The following is a 14801-nucleotide window of genomic DNA, read 5'->3' on the forward strand; positions in this document are numbered from 1 at the left end:
GTCAGAAGGGTGGAACTCACCCGCTGCTTTCCTGTGGAACAAAAAACCAACAAAAAACAAAAAACAAAAAAAAAGAAGAGGCAAACAGAAGTAAGTTCACAAAACTTTTGTTTTTATTATTTGAAATTGGAAAAGGCTCCTTGGGTAACAATGATCAGGTGTAAAAGTAACACAGGCATTTTGCTCAGATTTCTGATACCTGGGATGAAGTAGGCCAAGTGCTGCAAAGTCATATCTGGCTTTTATACAGCCCGTTCCTCTCAAACCCACAAACAAAGGGACAGGCAAAACCCTGTCCCTCAGACAGGGCAGGCGAGTTCTTTAAATTACAGTTATCATGTTCTGCATGGATATTTGTGGCATGAAGCTGAGGTGTTCAACGTCAAATGGCATTTTAGAAAGAAAAGCTCACCTTTTCGCTCTGCACTACCCTCTGTATGGAGCAGGGAGCTGGTGTTTCACCTTCCTTTTTAATAAGTACCAAGGGGTACTTTAGAGAGACTTATTTACACTCAAAGCCTACGGGAGATGCCCAGATTAATCCACTGGTGTCATGTTAAAGTCGTGAGTGCAAAATACACATGGAAACAGGGTACACCTGCTTAGGGGAAGTAGGAGTATTAATCAATGAAAAAAAGTGCAGATTGCTTTAATTAAGCTAATGAACACAGTCAATCTGAGTGCTCTTTCCCTCAAAAATTAAAAAGACTGCAATCCAAACAAAAAACAGAATCATATATTTCAATTCAGCACACACACACAAAAAAAAAAAGGTCAGTGGCACTCACAGTTTGGTAACTTATCTTCCACTCCACTGCCTGATCACACATCTCAAATATTTCACTGTCCAACTGGTAAGTTAGGCTGTCCGTCTGGCCCGCAGCGCAAAGGCCAGCACGCAATCCTTTGGCAGCTGAACACAACAGAAGATTATTGGCCACGTGAGCAACCAGCTACAAGACAGAGTTAATATACTATCATTTCCTAAACTAGCAAGTTGAGATTATACAACCCATTTCCACACAACACCCAACACTCCCATTAAGTTCCACTAGTTTTAAATTAATAAAAAGCAATAAAAAGTCATCCTTGTTTAAAAGTAAACATTGAGCCAGCTGCATTTTGTTTTTTTCCTGGTAGCTTACACCTCCAAGCGAACCTGCCCATGAATTTCCTTTCTCCCCAATACAAGTTTCCCAACGAATTGCCATCCGACCTCTGCTGTCCCACTCCAGAGTAGTCGTGGCAGTACCACACTGCTCACTCCAGAGGTAAGCTGACAGCCAAAGTTACAAGTAATTCTGTCCCTTTTCCTCCTCCTCAAAAAAAAAAAAAGCCCGACAAGTCCATGTGGACTGCAGTGAGGCTTCTACAACCACAACGCCTGATCACAGCATATTTATAGCTATGAAATCAGGCCCAAGGCAAACAAACTGGCTGGATGAGGATCTTTGATGCTTCTGTTTTCCAGCTGGCCAAACTCATGTGTTTTCACAACACAGAAAGCATGATCTAGGAGCAAAACACAGCCCGAGCACGTAAGCCAGTCACTGGCTTATTGCTCCTGAGCTAGAATTAAGCCCTAGGTCTTGCTGTGGCTATTGGGGCAATGCTGCTCTGCAACTTAATTGCAAGCACTTTGTTTATTCCAAAAGGTGTCTGCCAAGACAGTATTCCTACCCCTGACAAGTTGTTTTCCATCCTCCTCAGCACTTTCCACCCATCTGGAATCAAGAAATAAAGCCAATTGCCCCCAAGATTTTCTACGGAGCGAACAGGATGAGGACACGTCGGCACCAGAAATTTATCACCCTCTGCGAGACACTGCCACACATTATCCCTGTCAACAGCTTGCAGAAATACCCCAACAAGCTGGTCAATGAGGGTTCAGGAAACAAGCAGAGTATGCACCGAGACATACTGCGCAGTGGGGGGTTACAGCTCGTACCAAACACGAGCAAGTACAGCAAAATACTGAACTGTCAGCACTGCTGCCCATGGGTACCACGAGGGAAAGCAGGAGCGGGGCTCCGGTCGCATCCCCTCGGCCACGGGTGATGCTCAGATCCAAACTGCCTGCCACTAAACCTGGCTGCACTCCTCTTGTTCCTTCCCCTCTCCCAAAGCCTTCCGAGCTGCAAGTTGTAACTCATCGTCACGTCGTTCTGCTTTCCTCTGAAAGCACTGATGTAGCCGTTCTCAAAGGAACCAGCAAAGGCACAGGAGCACCCACAGCATTTAGGCCAGTCTCCCCAAATTCACCATCTTAATGGCCTTCTTCAACCTAAGCCAAATCAGGGGGAATTTTCTTCTGAAATGCCACAAAAGCCTGCCAGGCTTTGAGGAGCAGAAGGTGAGAAGAGAAGGAAGAGGAGTATTAATACAAAATTTGCTATTTTCATTGCCTTTGCTCTAGACAAAATAAAGCCACGGTGTATGAGCAGTTTTGCCTTTAATCAGGACTAGCACATTCTGACATTTTGAGGCCAATCAGGTACGCTATAAATAAAAAGATGCTAGTATAGGGCCAAAACTGAGCTGTGAAAAGTTCCTGCAGGGCTCCAAGCCTCTGCACAGCCCTTCTCTCCAGCCAGCCAAGCAGGTCTCGCTGTCAGAAGGGAGACCCTTAATGCTGCCACTGAAAAGGTTTGGAAGGGACAAGCTACAAGCAGAAGAACCATCTTAGCCTGGAGAAGAGCAGATGCACAACCTGTGCCAACAGTCAACAGGTCCTTGCCCAAGTGACAAAGATCTGTACCCAGCACCGAGCGAAACACTCCCACCAACCACTATCCATGGGCTTGCACTCCCCACCAGACCCCTGGTATCAGGGGGAATTTAAGCTGCAGGTTTACGACTACTAAGAGCATTTTATGATACAGTTGTAGAACATACCTACACCGCCTTTACACACTCAGCCAACCCAACACAGAAGGTTACAGGGAGGAGACCAGCTACAGAGTCAGCGTCTGTACTTAGGAGTGACTCGGGTCTCAGGCCAAGTGCCTGTAGTGCATTCATACAGTCTGGATTTTCAGTCTTAAAAAGCAACGGCTATTAAGTCAGTTATGTAAAACTTCAGGATTTTTACTTTTTTGGGTGAGTGGGGACATTGAAGGAAGGAGGAATCCACAGAGCTATGGATCCATTTGCAGCTGAAGTAGAACTGGTTTTAGGGCCAAGCGACTGAAACAGCTGCCCAAGGGGACCTCTCACACCCCTTTAGGCTGTACAGGAGAATACAAAGCAGCCAAGATACTGGCTGCACCAGCCTAACAACAAACTCCAAGATGAACTGGCCACCCAGATACCAAACAGACTCCTAACGTCTTTAAGTATCCCAGAAATCTGCATCATCAAGCTGGAAACCTCTGTCTGCACGATTAAGCACATGCTCTCCTCCTGCGCACAGCCCGGCAGCTGCAGTGAAAGGCTGAGATGCCCGATTTTAGCTTCAGCTCACCCCTCTGCCCACACACCAAGGCTCACAGAACTGCCACCCTTCCTCTCTCCCAGCCCCGCGTGATGGGGTGAGATCCAAGTCAGCTTCTCCCTCTGCTGATGCTGACAGCAACACCTCTAACAGGCTGCTCAGAAACAACCTACTTTTTATAGCTTATTCACTAGAACGGTAATAGCACTTCAGATCCTCACCTCTACCACTGAGGCAGGTTTTCCAACACTGACAAAGCAGTAGGAAACAATGAAAAAAGTGCCCCAAATCACCTTCAACATCCCAGAGGTTTGTACAACTATATCCAAAGAGACAGGAATTAATCCTGTGAGCGACGTGACCTTCTCCTCAAAGTCTCTGCTGGAGACTCAGTTCTTGCGCAGCTTGAGGGAACGCTCGAGAGCCAGAAATGGCAAAAGGCCCTTGTGAGAGTGAGAATAAAAGCTGCTCGCAGTCAGTGAAACTAGGCAGTCACTGAAACTCCTCCACAGAAGGGGCCTGAACCCTCCCAACCCAACCCATGTAGAGACACATTTACAAACCAAAACCTGCAGAAAATGTAAAGGCAGAGTTTTGTTAAGACACCGATCTGGCTGGTAGCAGGAGAGAAGAAACCTGGGAGTTTATCATCACAGCCAGAGAGCAACTGCAACCACGGATGTATTTTGCTTGTAACCAAGAGCTTCCTTACAAACAGCTCTTTTCTCTCCACACAGGGATCCCTACCATCTCTTCCTACACAGGATTAATAACACTGCTGATGGTTTATAGCACAACTCACAGTCTGTAGATCAGCACTGGCCAGGATTTTCCTGCATAGTACAGTCTATGGGGAATCTGCTTCCTCGCTTGCAGGAGCTCAGATCTGCCACACAGAATGCAGGTGTCATGGAAAGAAATTAAGCCCAGGAGCTTTCTGTGGAAGCAGCAATCATCTGGGATGAAACAAGTGCAACTAGAAAGGGAACAGAAGGGTCCTGTGAGTGGAGCAGCAGCACCCACCTGTCAGCACCAACTGTAAAAGGTGCCAGAACAAGCCACAGCAATATTAGGAGAATCTCTCATTGCTCCTTCAGACTGCGTAGGGCAACCTGATACGAGAATGACACGTAACTGGGGTCACATCAGTACCAGTGACACATGGCACCTTCTGCTGCCCATCACAGACAGGAGTCAGCAGGCTGCAGTTGGGCTTATTTCACACCTGGTTTTCTTTTTTTCCTCCTTCTTTTACATTTTCAGGCCCACTTTAAAAGACCTGAGGTGAACCTTTCAGGTACAAAACCAGTCTGAATGCACCAGCTTCTGCAGTTTACACTCATTTCTAGTTCCGTACCCAGCTCCTATAAGGAAAAATAATCATCTCCTCTATGCTCAGGGGAACACCCAGACCTGGGCCCCAGGGACAGCACATCCATCAAGCTCCAGAAGCCAGGGCAAGGCTACACACACTGTCATTCACAGTGGGAATCCTCCCCTTGCTGCCAAGCTGAGGGAATTTCTCAAAAGGAAACCACCCACTCCAATTACGAAGCCAAGGATACAGTTATTACACCAGCCTCTCTTGACAACGCTGCACCCAGAGAAAGGTTTCTGGAGAGGAGGATGTGGTTTGTCACTGCTGACGCAATTTATCATTAAACAGCCAGCCAGTCTGCAGCAGGGGACCACACAGGTTTTCAGGAGGGTAAAGCAAGTCTCCCAGGAGGACAGATCAGCCTAGAGCACAGCAAAGGCTTAAACAAGTCCCTTCCCTGAAGAAAAGCCATGGGAGACTGCTAACAGTCAGAGCAGAGGGCTTGTGTCCATCCAGACAATTAGATGTTCTTCTGATCTAGCTCTGACCTCGAGTTATTTTTGTTCCAATACATTCTTTTTGCAATAAGAAAGGTCTGTTTCCTCCTCTGCAGGATCCCTTCAGGTATACAAAGCTAAGTTACAGACTGGGTAACAAGGACTGCTAGGGAGCAGTGTGGAGTGGCAGGGAGGAAAGGGCAGTCATGGATATTTTAACCGGGATGTGTACATTTGGGGTAAAAAGGCTTTATTAAAAGTGCATGCTTTTATTCAGAGGTACCGAGAGCAAGGAATGCCCATCCCAGCCCTGGCTGGGGAGTGCAGCAGCCTTTGCAACCCCTAGCCCTGTCCATCACAAACCACCCATCAAGTAGCCAGCGACTGAATGTTCTTCAGCATTTCATCAAAAGCCTCTCTGGAAGGCGCTTCGGCGTTCTGGAAGGAGACCTTGATCCGGCTGTAAAGACTGAAGGACTTCAGCTCCAGCCAGATGAACCCAAAGCGATCGTCATCAAAGAGAACAAAAACACCCGGTGTTCGCTCAGGGCTGGTGAAGCCATGGCCAGCAATGAGCCCCGTCCCATAAAAACTGCAAGGAGAGAAGAACAGCAAGAAGATGTGAGGACCGCCATAATTACCCAACATTTAATAATTAAAAAAACCCCACACAAAACTATGATCAAGCCCTTGTCAAACACACTGCCAGGTGTTACAGAACAGGGAGTTTTACACTCAGTTCTTACCACACAGCATAAAACACTGTTGATACCATTTTAAGAAACTAAACTCTCCACCGCTATTTGGAGGCTGCTGCTTTGGGCTATTCTAATTAGCACCTGCACACCAAGGCTGAATTTTTCTGTAGTTCAGCCCAGTAATCCATCTGAGAGTCACTTCTGCAACTCGAGGATCAACCCAGGCCCAGACAATCCTCGCAGAAAAGGAAAGGCATGTTGGAGAGTGACCAGAGAGGCAAACCTTGCATTAAAACCCACGGGAAGGGAGAGAAAGAAAAATCTAAAAAAAGAAAAATCTAACTGGAGCTGGGGAGGAGTAAAGGTCAGCCTAACCTCTAAGCAAGCAGCAGGTGGAGCAGGGTTTTATTCAAACACAACTCAGTTGTGACAGCAGGGGCCTTCTGGGATTAACCAGCTATTGGTAGATTTTTCCACGAGCACAGATGTTTGGCTGAAGGTCACCTGCCTAAGCCTCAGCTTTTGGGCTCTTTTTCCACACTTCATTTAGTATGTTGCTTCACTGACTCCAGGTCCCATTCAACAAGGCTCTCTGCATATTTGCACCTACTGCTTAGGGTGCTCAGCACCTTCCAGAGCTGGCCCCAAGGTACCAGAGGCCAGGGAGGGCTGGGAGAGAGCACTGTGTTCCCACAGCCAAGAAGCACAAATGACACATGCAGGAACGGGAAGCGGCTTGAACAGATCTCCAAATATACATGCTGGGAAGCTGTGGGAAACAAAACATACAAAAAAAAAAAGAGGGTGGGTGGAATATGGGAGAGGTGCTAGCTGCAGAAGTAGCAGGATAAAATCTAGCAAGGAAGTGGGATGGTGGATGACAGCAAGGTAAGAAAGAGGGGGAGCAAACAAAAGCATGGGAGATAAGGCAGCAGCGACAGAAAAACTGAGTGTAAGGAGCTGAGAGATCCGCCTGCAGGTAAAGGATGAGCAAATACAGGAAATGTCTCAAAGACTTCCCCTCCTCCGTTTCAAGAACTGACTGGCACAACTAGGCCGTAAAACCACTAGTCCCAGTTACCAAATTCGGCAGGTCCGGGGATAGTCTTCATTCCTCGATATGACTCCCATGGGCAGCACAAAGGGCTGAGAAGCTGGTGCCTTGTCCTGGGGTGTCCCCTCCGCCCCCGCTGCAGTCTCTTCCCCCTCGGCACCTTCTCCTCCCAGGGGCCTCGCAGCAGACTGGGAGGCAGCCTGCTGGCAGCGGTCCTCTTCCTCCTGCTGGTGTTCCTGCTCCTCCCGACGTATCTGCTCCTGGACCTCCAGGACGATGCGTGAGAGCTCACTGAAATCGTGAAGGTTCTCGATGTCGGGTAGCTGCAGAGGATGCGCCAGGTCGATCTCCACAGTCTGCTGCCCAGCTGGGATGTTGGGATCTCCCTAGAGACAACAGCAACAGCACTGCTGCAGAGGCAGGGTGCTACAGAGTTCAGACCTGTGTCCTCCTCACATCCATCATCTGACTTCTACACAGTTCACCTTATTCTACAATCACCAAGTTGGCAACAAAAAAAAAAAAATAAAAAATATCCCCTCGGACCTTGTTCATTGTTCCCTGAGCTGTCTACATCACTTCCTTCCCCCCTCACAGAAACAGAATTTTAAATCAGAAGCTACAAGCCAGGCTGTACTTGCAAGGGTGAACGAAAGTCAAAGCTGCAACTGCATTTTGTCGGAATCCCTCCCTGCAGAGACAGGAGCTGGCTAGCCTGGCTTCAGTGAAGAGCTGCCAACATTTGGTACCTGCTCCTCGGATATATGCGAGTGATCTCCAGTGACCTGCTACCAGCTGCTCACAAAAAGCAGCTGGAAGGGAGAGAAAAGGAGGGGGAAGCCAGGTGGCATCATGAGAAACTTTGCAGAGTAGGTTCTAGCTACTCTGCGTGTGTTAAGATTCACCCAATGCCACCAATTCCCACAAGGAACAGGGTCTGGGGCGGCAACAACTGACTGCCTCCCAGACAGAGATCTCTCCTACGGATCCAGGGCGTTGAGAGTACTTTAACAAGCATCCGAGAGAAAGGAAAATGCACTCACGGTGATTTTAGTCCCCTTTGCTTTCTTTCCATGAAAGCTCAACATGACAATCTCCAGCCCATGGCTCCCGTACGTTCCTTTGAAGAGACCTGGCTTTATAAGGTCATCAGGGCTGCTAGGAGGGAGGTAGATGCGTCGGTATGTCAAGCAGTTGCTGCGCAAAAACCAAAAGGTTAGAGAGGTTAAGAGAAAATCCCTCGACATGAGGAATGCGTTTGCAGTCTGCTCCTCCCAGCAGCTTTGTGATGTTGTCAAGAGAGAGCAGGATCTGTGTTTTCAGCAATACCAACAAGCTTAACAGATTTCACATATGCAAGCACTCCCCTCCCTTCACTTCTCTCTAGCAGTCCTCGATAGCAGACCAGGAGGCTCCTGCAGCAAGGTCACAGTAAACCTCCTCACTCCTTGGGATTTCCAGAGAACCTAAGAGTGAAGCATGTTTAAACATCTGCCACAGCGAGGTGGCTGCTATTAGAAGTTTAGGGCGATGGTGAAAAAAACCCCAAGTTCTCAGGAACTGTCTGATTTCTGCCTAGTGCACTACAACGCATACTGCTTACTAATATGGGTAATAAGCAGATAGCTCCTTGGGATCACAGGTATCTGCTCTGTCTTCAAATTAAACACAGTTAAATACTCAAAACCACCTTACTGCACATAGTGATTGGAAAAAACTTATTAAAAAGCTTATTATGACTGCTGTCACTGCATCTCATTTCTCTGTACAACTGGAAAGGACTGTGCTTCACCGTATCTTTGCACAGAGCCTGCAGAGACAGAACATTCCTCTGGCTGTTAAAGCCCATGGCAAGCACCCCATCTTCAGAACAAATGATCCAATGTGCTCTTGAAGTTGCAGCAGACTCAGTACCTAGAAAGAGCTGGTGCCCTTACTCATATTGGCTGGTGTAGATGAACTTCATCAAGATGAGCTCTTGCATGTGTTCGTGGAAGATGTCTTCCAGAGTCCGACCCCACTCTTCCCTTAGCCACGTCCGGAATTCCTGCAGCACAAGGAGAAGAGAAAAGAGGGAAGATAAAGGCATTTCATTTGCAACACGATGTACCCTGACACGACTTCGCCTCATCAGCACGATTCACTCTGCCAAAGTCAGAGGATCATGGCTGGATTTGGGAACGACAACAGAGCTGGCTTGGAAATATGCTTAACAAGCAGGGATAATGGTAACTGCCCTACACCTGCCAGACTCCACAGAATAAACATGCTCCCCGTCAAACAAATTACAGGTAGAACCAATATACCTCCTCAGAACAAAAACATCACCTGTTACTACAAAGTAGCTGATCTACTACTTCTTTACGTCCTGACTTACCTTGCAGTAACTCATTTGTGTGCCCACAAGCTGACTTTTGTGCCCTATCCTGGCATGTTAAACATAAAAGCGGAAGCCTTTGAAAGGCACTGAAGATTTAGGAAGTTAAATCCCGCTGATTTAATAGTGATGAATCTAAATCCAAAGGGTGCTTTGAAAACATCTCCTGAAGTACCTCTACACCAGCTGACAAGTTAATACCCCACCATGGGTTAGCGCGATAACAGCTTACACTAAGATAGCAGCCTACCAAGTGATATTCCAAACCTGCTTGCTTTATCTTCTAAAGCCAGATCCTCCAATTACCATAATGCCACGCACACTTAACGTAGTGCTTTGAAAGTATTAAGACATTTCTCATCTGCTACAGAACCAGAAAACACTTAACTAAACCTTTCACCCAGCTGTTTCCCATTAGTAGACAGACATTTTTAAAGCATTTGTTAGAAGTAACTGAAGTATCAGATTTGTCACGTTTAACTAGCTGGCGGCAAACACCACTACCTGGAACAGCTATTAGCTGAAGGTTTTCATCCTGACATTTACACCTGCAGCTTAAAACTTGTAGTTTGAGTTGGGGATCTGCCTTGCTGGGTGTAGCTGACACAGACACAGGATAAACAACCAAATGAAGCTTTTAATCCCTCGACCAAGACGACAAGCAGTAGAAAGGTACCCTGCTGACAAGCAGGTATTCAAATGCAGTACTCAAATATTAGGCCCGTGCCTGACAGATCTTAATTATACAGACAGCAATGCCACAGAGATCAGCGTCTGGTGAGCGCTGCATGGCGCACAATGCATGTTGCTGTCTTTCTTTGGACAGGCCTGCTATCAAACAGGAATGCTGTCACAGCGCAGGAAGAAAAAAGGTGCTGGGGCTCAAAGAGCACCCTGCCACAGAGAACTGCCCAAAACAGCTTTTTGCTTGACAGGATGGACGTTAACAGCCTGCTCCAACACCCTGCTGTGCACTGAGGTAAGGCACAGGGTCTCCACCCAGCCATTCTGCGGGTGCAACGCTGCACTGATCCCATATCCTCAAACCACACCGTGGCAAGCACAGAAGAAGTTCCCCAAGATCCTGCAATTATTCAAACGTGGCCGCTAAGTTTTGACTCAGGTCACAGATCAGTTCTACTCCCTTAAAAAAAGATCACAGTAAACCAGCCAGAAGCTACCAGTCTGGGTTTTCATGTATGTTCAGAAATAAGAAGGCAGAAGACAACCTCCCAGACCCTAACATTAGCTAGGAGATTAGGTAAGAGAGCAATGATTTATCTGTTATATATGATAACAGCCTGAATGCAGACTCTTGGCAAAGCCTCTTACCTCTTGCCTTCCCCCTGACATCCGATGGTGATCTGTCTGGTTGCATTTCGTGGAGAACTCATCCTTCTTTACAATCTGTAGTTACCATGGAGGAGAATTAACAGGTTACAGACCCATCCAGAAATGCCTAGGAAGATGTAACTAAGACTGCTTAGAGAAAATGCTTTACACAATAATAAATTACTGAATTTGTTACAATGGAAAAATCAATAAGCGATACTGCGCATAACAGCTACAGAATAGAGAAATAAAAGCAATGAAACCCCAATGCATTCTAATGAAAGATACTAGCTTTAAGTTGCTTCTCTAGTTAAGCTTCCTTCTTCACAGAAAAGGAAACAACCTCTCAGGAAACTTTTCATAGCATCCAGCACACTGAATGGACGCTGTATCACCTTCTCAAGGTCTCAGAGATGAGAACAGGTCTGTGCATCTGCTCGGACACATTCACCAGCTGCACGAGGCCATTTTACGTACCCTTTCCCCCAGCCTGTACACATATTGGTGCTCCCACCCTCCCACCGTGCTCCAGCCCAACAGAAGCCAGTATAGCAGCCTTGCTGTACTATTGCCAACAAACAAATTCAGAGTGGGGAGCAGCCCACACAACTTGTCAGACACATAATGAGAGTAAAGCTGGCATTCACACACACAACAAGGTGGGGGAAAAGCCACATTCCTTCAATAAAATTTTCATACATTTTTTTGATGAATCCGTTTTCAGAGCCAGTGTGCACACACGCATCACACCTAGGAGAGGTGATGGTGAAAGCACTCGAGGAGCTCACCTGGATATGGCCGTTATGAGGTCCCTTATGACCATACATACACTCAACTGTTGCACATTTCCTCTCCATGAGATGAATCCTGAACAGAGGTTTGAATCTCATCGGATCATCAACATGAGGGTCATGAGGTGGCAAGTACATCCACCCGATGATGAACAAACCATCTACCTGTAGAGGGATGGCAAACAAAGCACACCAGATCAGCCTTGCATGCTTTCTGTTGAGTTTGCAGCAAACAACTCTGGGGCCTATTCTGCAACAGAGCAGGAGCTGTAGAACAGCTTGCTGCATTTCCAAAGTGCTTTCCAGCAATTAAACCAGACCATATGCACTCACAGCACACCCTTGGTGAAGGGGGAGAGGGTTTCTTTACAAGGCTTCCTGCACCACTGGAAAATGATCAGGCCTTTATTACTGCAAACGACTTTGTGACGGATGCTTGGTGTGCAGAATCCAGAGGGAGAGACTGCACTGAAGAGTTTGACTAGCTGTGTGGTCTCTAATTGGTTTGAGAGCTCATGCTGGCAGAGACTTGAATAGACGATTTCTGCTTCTCATGATTACCCGTGCCTTTTGGACACAGAATTATTTGGCTCTATTACTCACAGACAGCATAGGAGGTACAAGTGCCAGCACTCCTCCTGCACACCTAACAGAATCCTTCCCCTCAAGCTCTGCAACTCCAGAGAAAGGGTATTTTCTAAACAGAGATTTGAGACAAGAGCAGAGCAGCGCCACAGAGACATACTTGTCTTTATAAGGTCACAGCATCACATAAGTATTGTTGCACTTGGATGCACTCTTACTCCAGTTCATGGAATAGAATCTTGCAAAACCCAAAGGCCTCATGATTTATTATGCTTCAACGTGTCAGCTGTTGAAGCTCGGTGCAAAGAACAAGGGCTTCAGGCAAACTTCTGGCCCAGCTCTCACCAATACAAAGTCAAATGTTGTTCATTAACTGCTCTCCCCAGCAGCACAAGAGCTGCCAGGCTCCACAAGTCTTGCACCAGTCACATACCAGTATCACTATATCCGATGCATTAGACACAGCTGGTGAAAAGTATGGCAAGCTACAGGAAGGAGAGGTGCATGAACACAAGTGCAAAACCCTTTGCAAAACGTTCAGCTGCAGGCAAAGAGAATGCATAAAGATAGTGCTAAACCTCTGCAGTACTCAATGCACAAGGAATGGACTCCTGTGCCAGCCACTGGAATATCAGCATTAAACTCTAAACCAAGCCTTTCCCTGAAAGGTTGCTCATGCTTTACATGTACTCCTGTAGCTGTTTGGAATACAGATGAAAAACAAAAGGACTGTCTGGAGAAAGGTGGTGATGATGGGAAGATTCAAGAAGCAATTTCCGTGTCCTAATCACTGGCCTGAGGGCTGCCTGTTCGGGCTTCTCAATAGCACAGAGATGGCAACCAGGTCTAGAAAGTGGCATACAGAGAGTCATCAGCCCTGGACACCACGCCCCCAGAATGAGGTACTCACCACCACGTTCAGTAGTCCCCCATAGGGCCCGATGTCCGGCTGCCATAATCCCAGGATGTGTCGGTATCGGTGCAGCACTAGGGAACAGTGAGACACAGAAGTGAGCACATTAAGCTAAAGAATTGAGATTTTGGGGAAAAGAAAGCAAAAGGAAGACTGCAACCAGACTGCACACAACCCTGACCAGTAAGACCCACAACTGCCTTTACTAAGGAAGAGAAAACTGGTTACACCCCACCACAGCCAGGCAGTTCTGAACTCCCATGAGCTCACACAGATTTATGTTGCTCTCTACAGCCCTGCTCCTGGCCCTGTGCAGGGGCAGGAGTTAGTTTCCAGGACTTTACACAACCAGATACTTCACCAGGAATTCCCAGAAAACTTTTGCAACATGGTCCCGTTAATGCAAATCACATGATATACCCAGAGCTAAAAAAAAAAAAAAGCATCTGCCGTCTCCAGTTACCAAAAATGTACTTGATGCCTCAGACTGCAAAGCAACAGAAAATAAGGAAGGGCAGAAAGGCAGTAAGGAACAGGGAAATTTGAATATTTTGAAAGAATTTCCCTGCCTTGTATAGACAAACTTGTCTCCAGAGTTAAGCGTCCTTAAAAACAGCCACCGAGAGAGCACGGGCAAAGCGCACGGACCATGCCAGCTCAGGAGATCTGGTGGTGTTACCAGGTCAGTAACAGCCTTCAAAATCCTACGTAAGCAGCTAGATTTCAGCAGTGCTCAAAAGCTCCTTCAAAACTCCCTTCAAAGCCTACTGCATCAGGTGAGGCTTCTCCGTTTCTCATCTCAGAGCTAGGTGCACTTTCAATCCCACCAGAATTGAAGGACAAGGAGGAAAGTTTTCAGCAAGCAGCAGAAAATGCCTGTTACAGACTGATCTTAAATCTCCTCTCTTGAGGAAAGCTTAGAAGTGCTACTTGCCTCCAGTCCTTACACAGTCAGCCATAATTTTTGTCCATATAATTTCCTGACATGACCAGTAACCTTCATGTGAAGACATTACACACAATCTGGCATTTTGGGCAGAATCAACAGGATGCAGATTATTTCTATGAAGATGGCAAGAAGATACTACACTTGCCTTACAATGATGTATGGCCAACTCAGAAGGCCACAATAACACATTTTAACCTACAGGACTGGCTTGAATAATGGTTTTTGCTTTGCATTAATTTACAGGAAGAACTGTGTTTCAGTGCAGCTGTTACAATAGCTTTCTTTCATTAACTACTTAAGATAGCAAGAACTACAGGAGTGTTTTTATTACACCAAAGCAGAGAACTTCCACAGAAGTTTAGGACAGCAGGGAGGGTTGTCCAGAGATGCTGCCAACTGGCCTGGAGGAGCCTTTTTCCTGTGCAGTAAACAATTTAAGATCGATGGCCTGGTTTCACCCAGTGAACCGAGTGCAGCACAAGCAGCACTAAGGCAAGCAAGCAAACCACATTCCCAGTCTTCTCGTCTCAGTGCAGTAATTACATATTAATAAATGGTATGTGCATAAGCCGCCCCACCCACCACAATCTGCCTTCTACCCTGTCTGGCATGGAGATGATAAAACCCAGCTTGCTTTTTTGTTGTTGTTGTTTATTTTTAGGACAGAAAACTTGATGCTAAGCTATCCAAGAGTGATGAGGATGTCCCTCCTCCCCCAGCTCCTGTGAGAAGCGCTTTCAGAGCTGTAGCTACAATTGATGGACTTTTCAACAGCGCAGTAAGTGTCTGCTTGACAAGGCAAGCCCTTCCACTCCAAGACACACGCCTGTCGAGGGCAGTTTGTGTGCTCACTT

At 46.8% G+C, this 14801-nt stretch overlaps 1 protein-coding gene across 7 annotated transcripts in view; it reads right to left on the bottom strand.

Annotated features, from left to right (window-relative positions):
* Positions 1-91: 91 nt before the first annotated feature.
* FBXO31 (F-box protein 31) overlaps positions 92-14801 on the bottom strand; it is a 29633-nt gene continuing 14923 nt past the window's right edge. For 5 of the 7 annotated variants that reach the window (XM_074881993.1, XM_074881992.1, XM_074881991.1 and 2 more), the window contains 7 exons: positions 12996-13072; positions 11498-11665; positions 10710-10784; positions 8938-9047; positions 8044-8197; positions 7028-7386; positions 92-5840 (listed from right to left, as the gene is read on the bottom strand). In XM_074881993.1, the coding sequence (XP_074738094.1) occupies positions 5618-5840; positions 7028-7386; positions 8044-8197; positions 8938-9047; positions 10710-10784; positions 11498-11665; positions 12996-13072 (1166 nt within the window). In that variant the 3' untranslated portion in view covers positions 92-5617. Of the gene's footprint in view, positions 5841-7027; positions 7387-8043; positions 8198-8937; positions 9048-10709; positions 10785-11497; positions 11666-12995; positions 13073-13268; positions 13288-14801 lie in introns of those variants that run through there. The other 2 variants (XR_012630597.1, XM_074881996.1) reach the window with 2 other exon arrangements.

The sequence above is a fragment of the Strix uralensis genome, chromosome 12, assembly GCF_047716275.1.
Source record: "Strix uralensis isolate ZFMK-TIS-50842 chromosome 12, bStrUra1, whole genome shotgun sequence".
NCBI lineage: Eukaryota > Metazoa > Chordata > Aves > Strigiformes > Strigidae > Strix > Strix uralensis.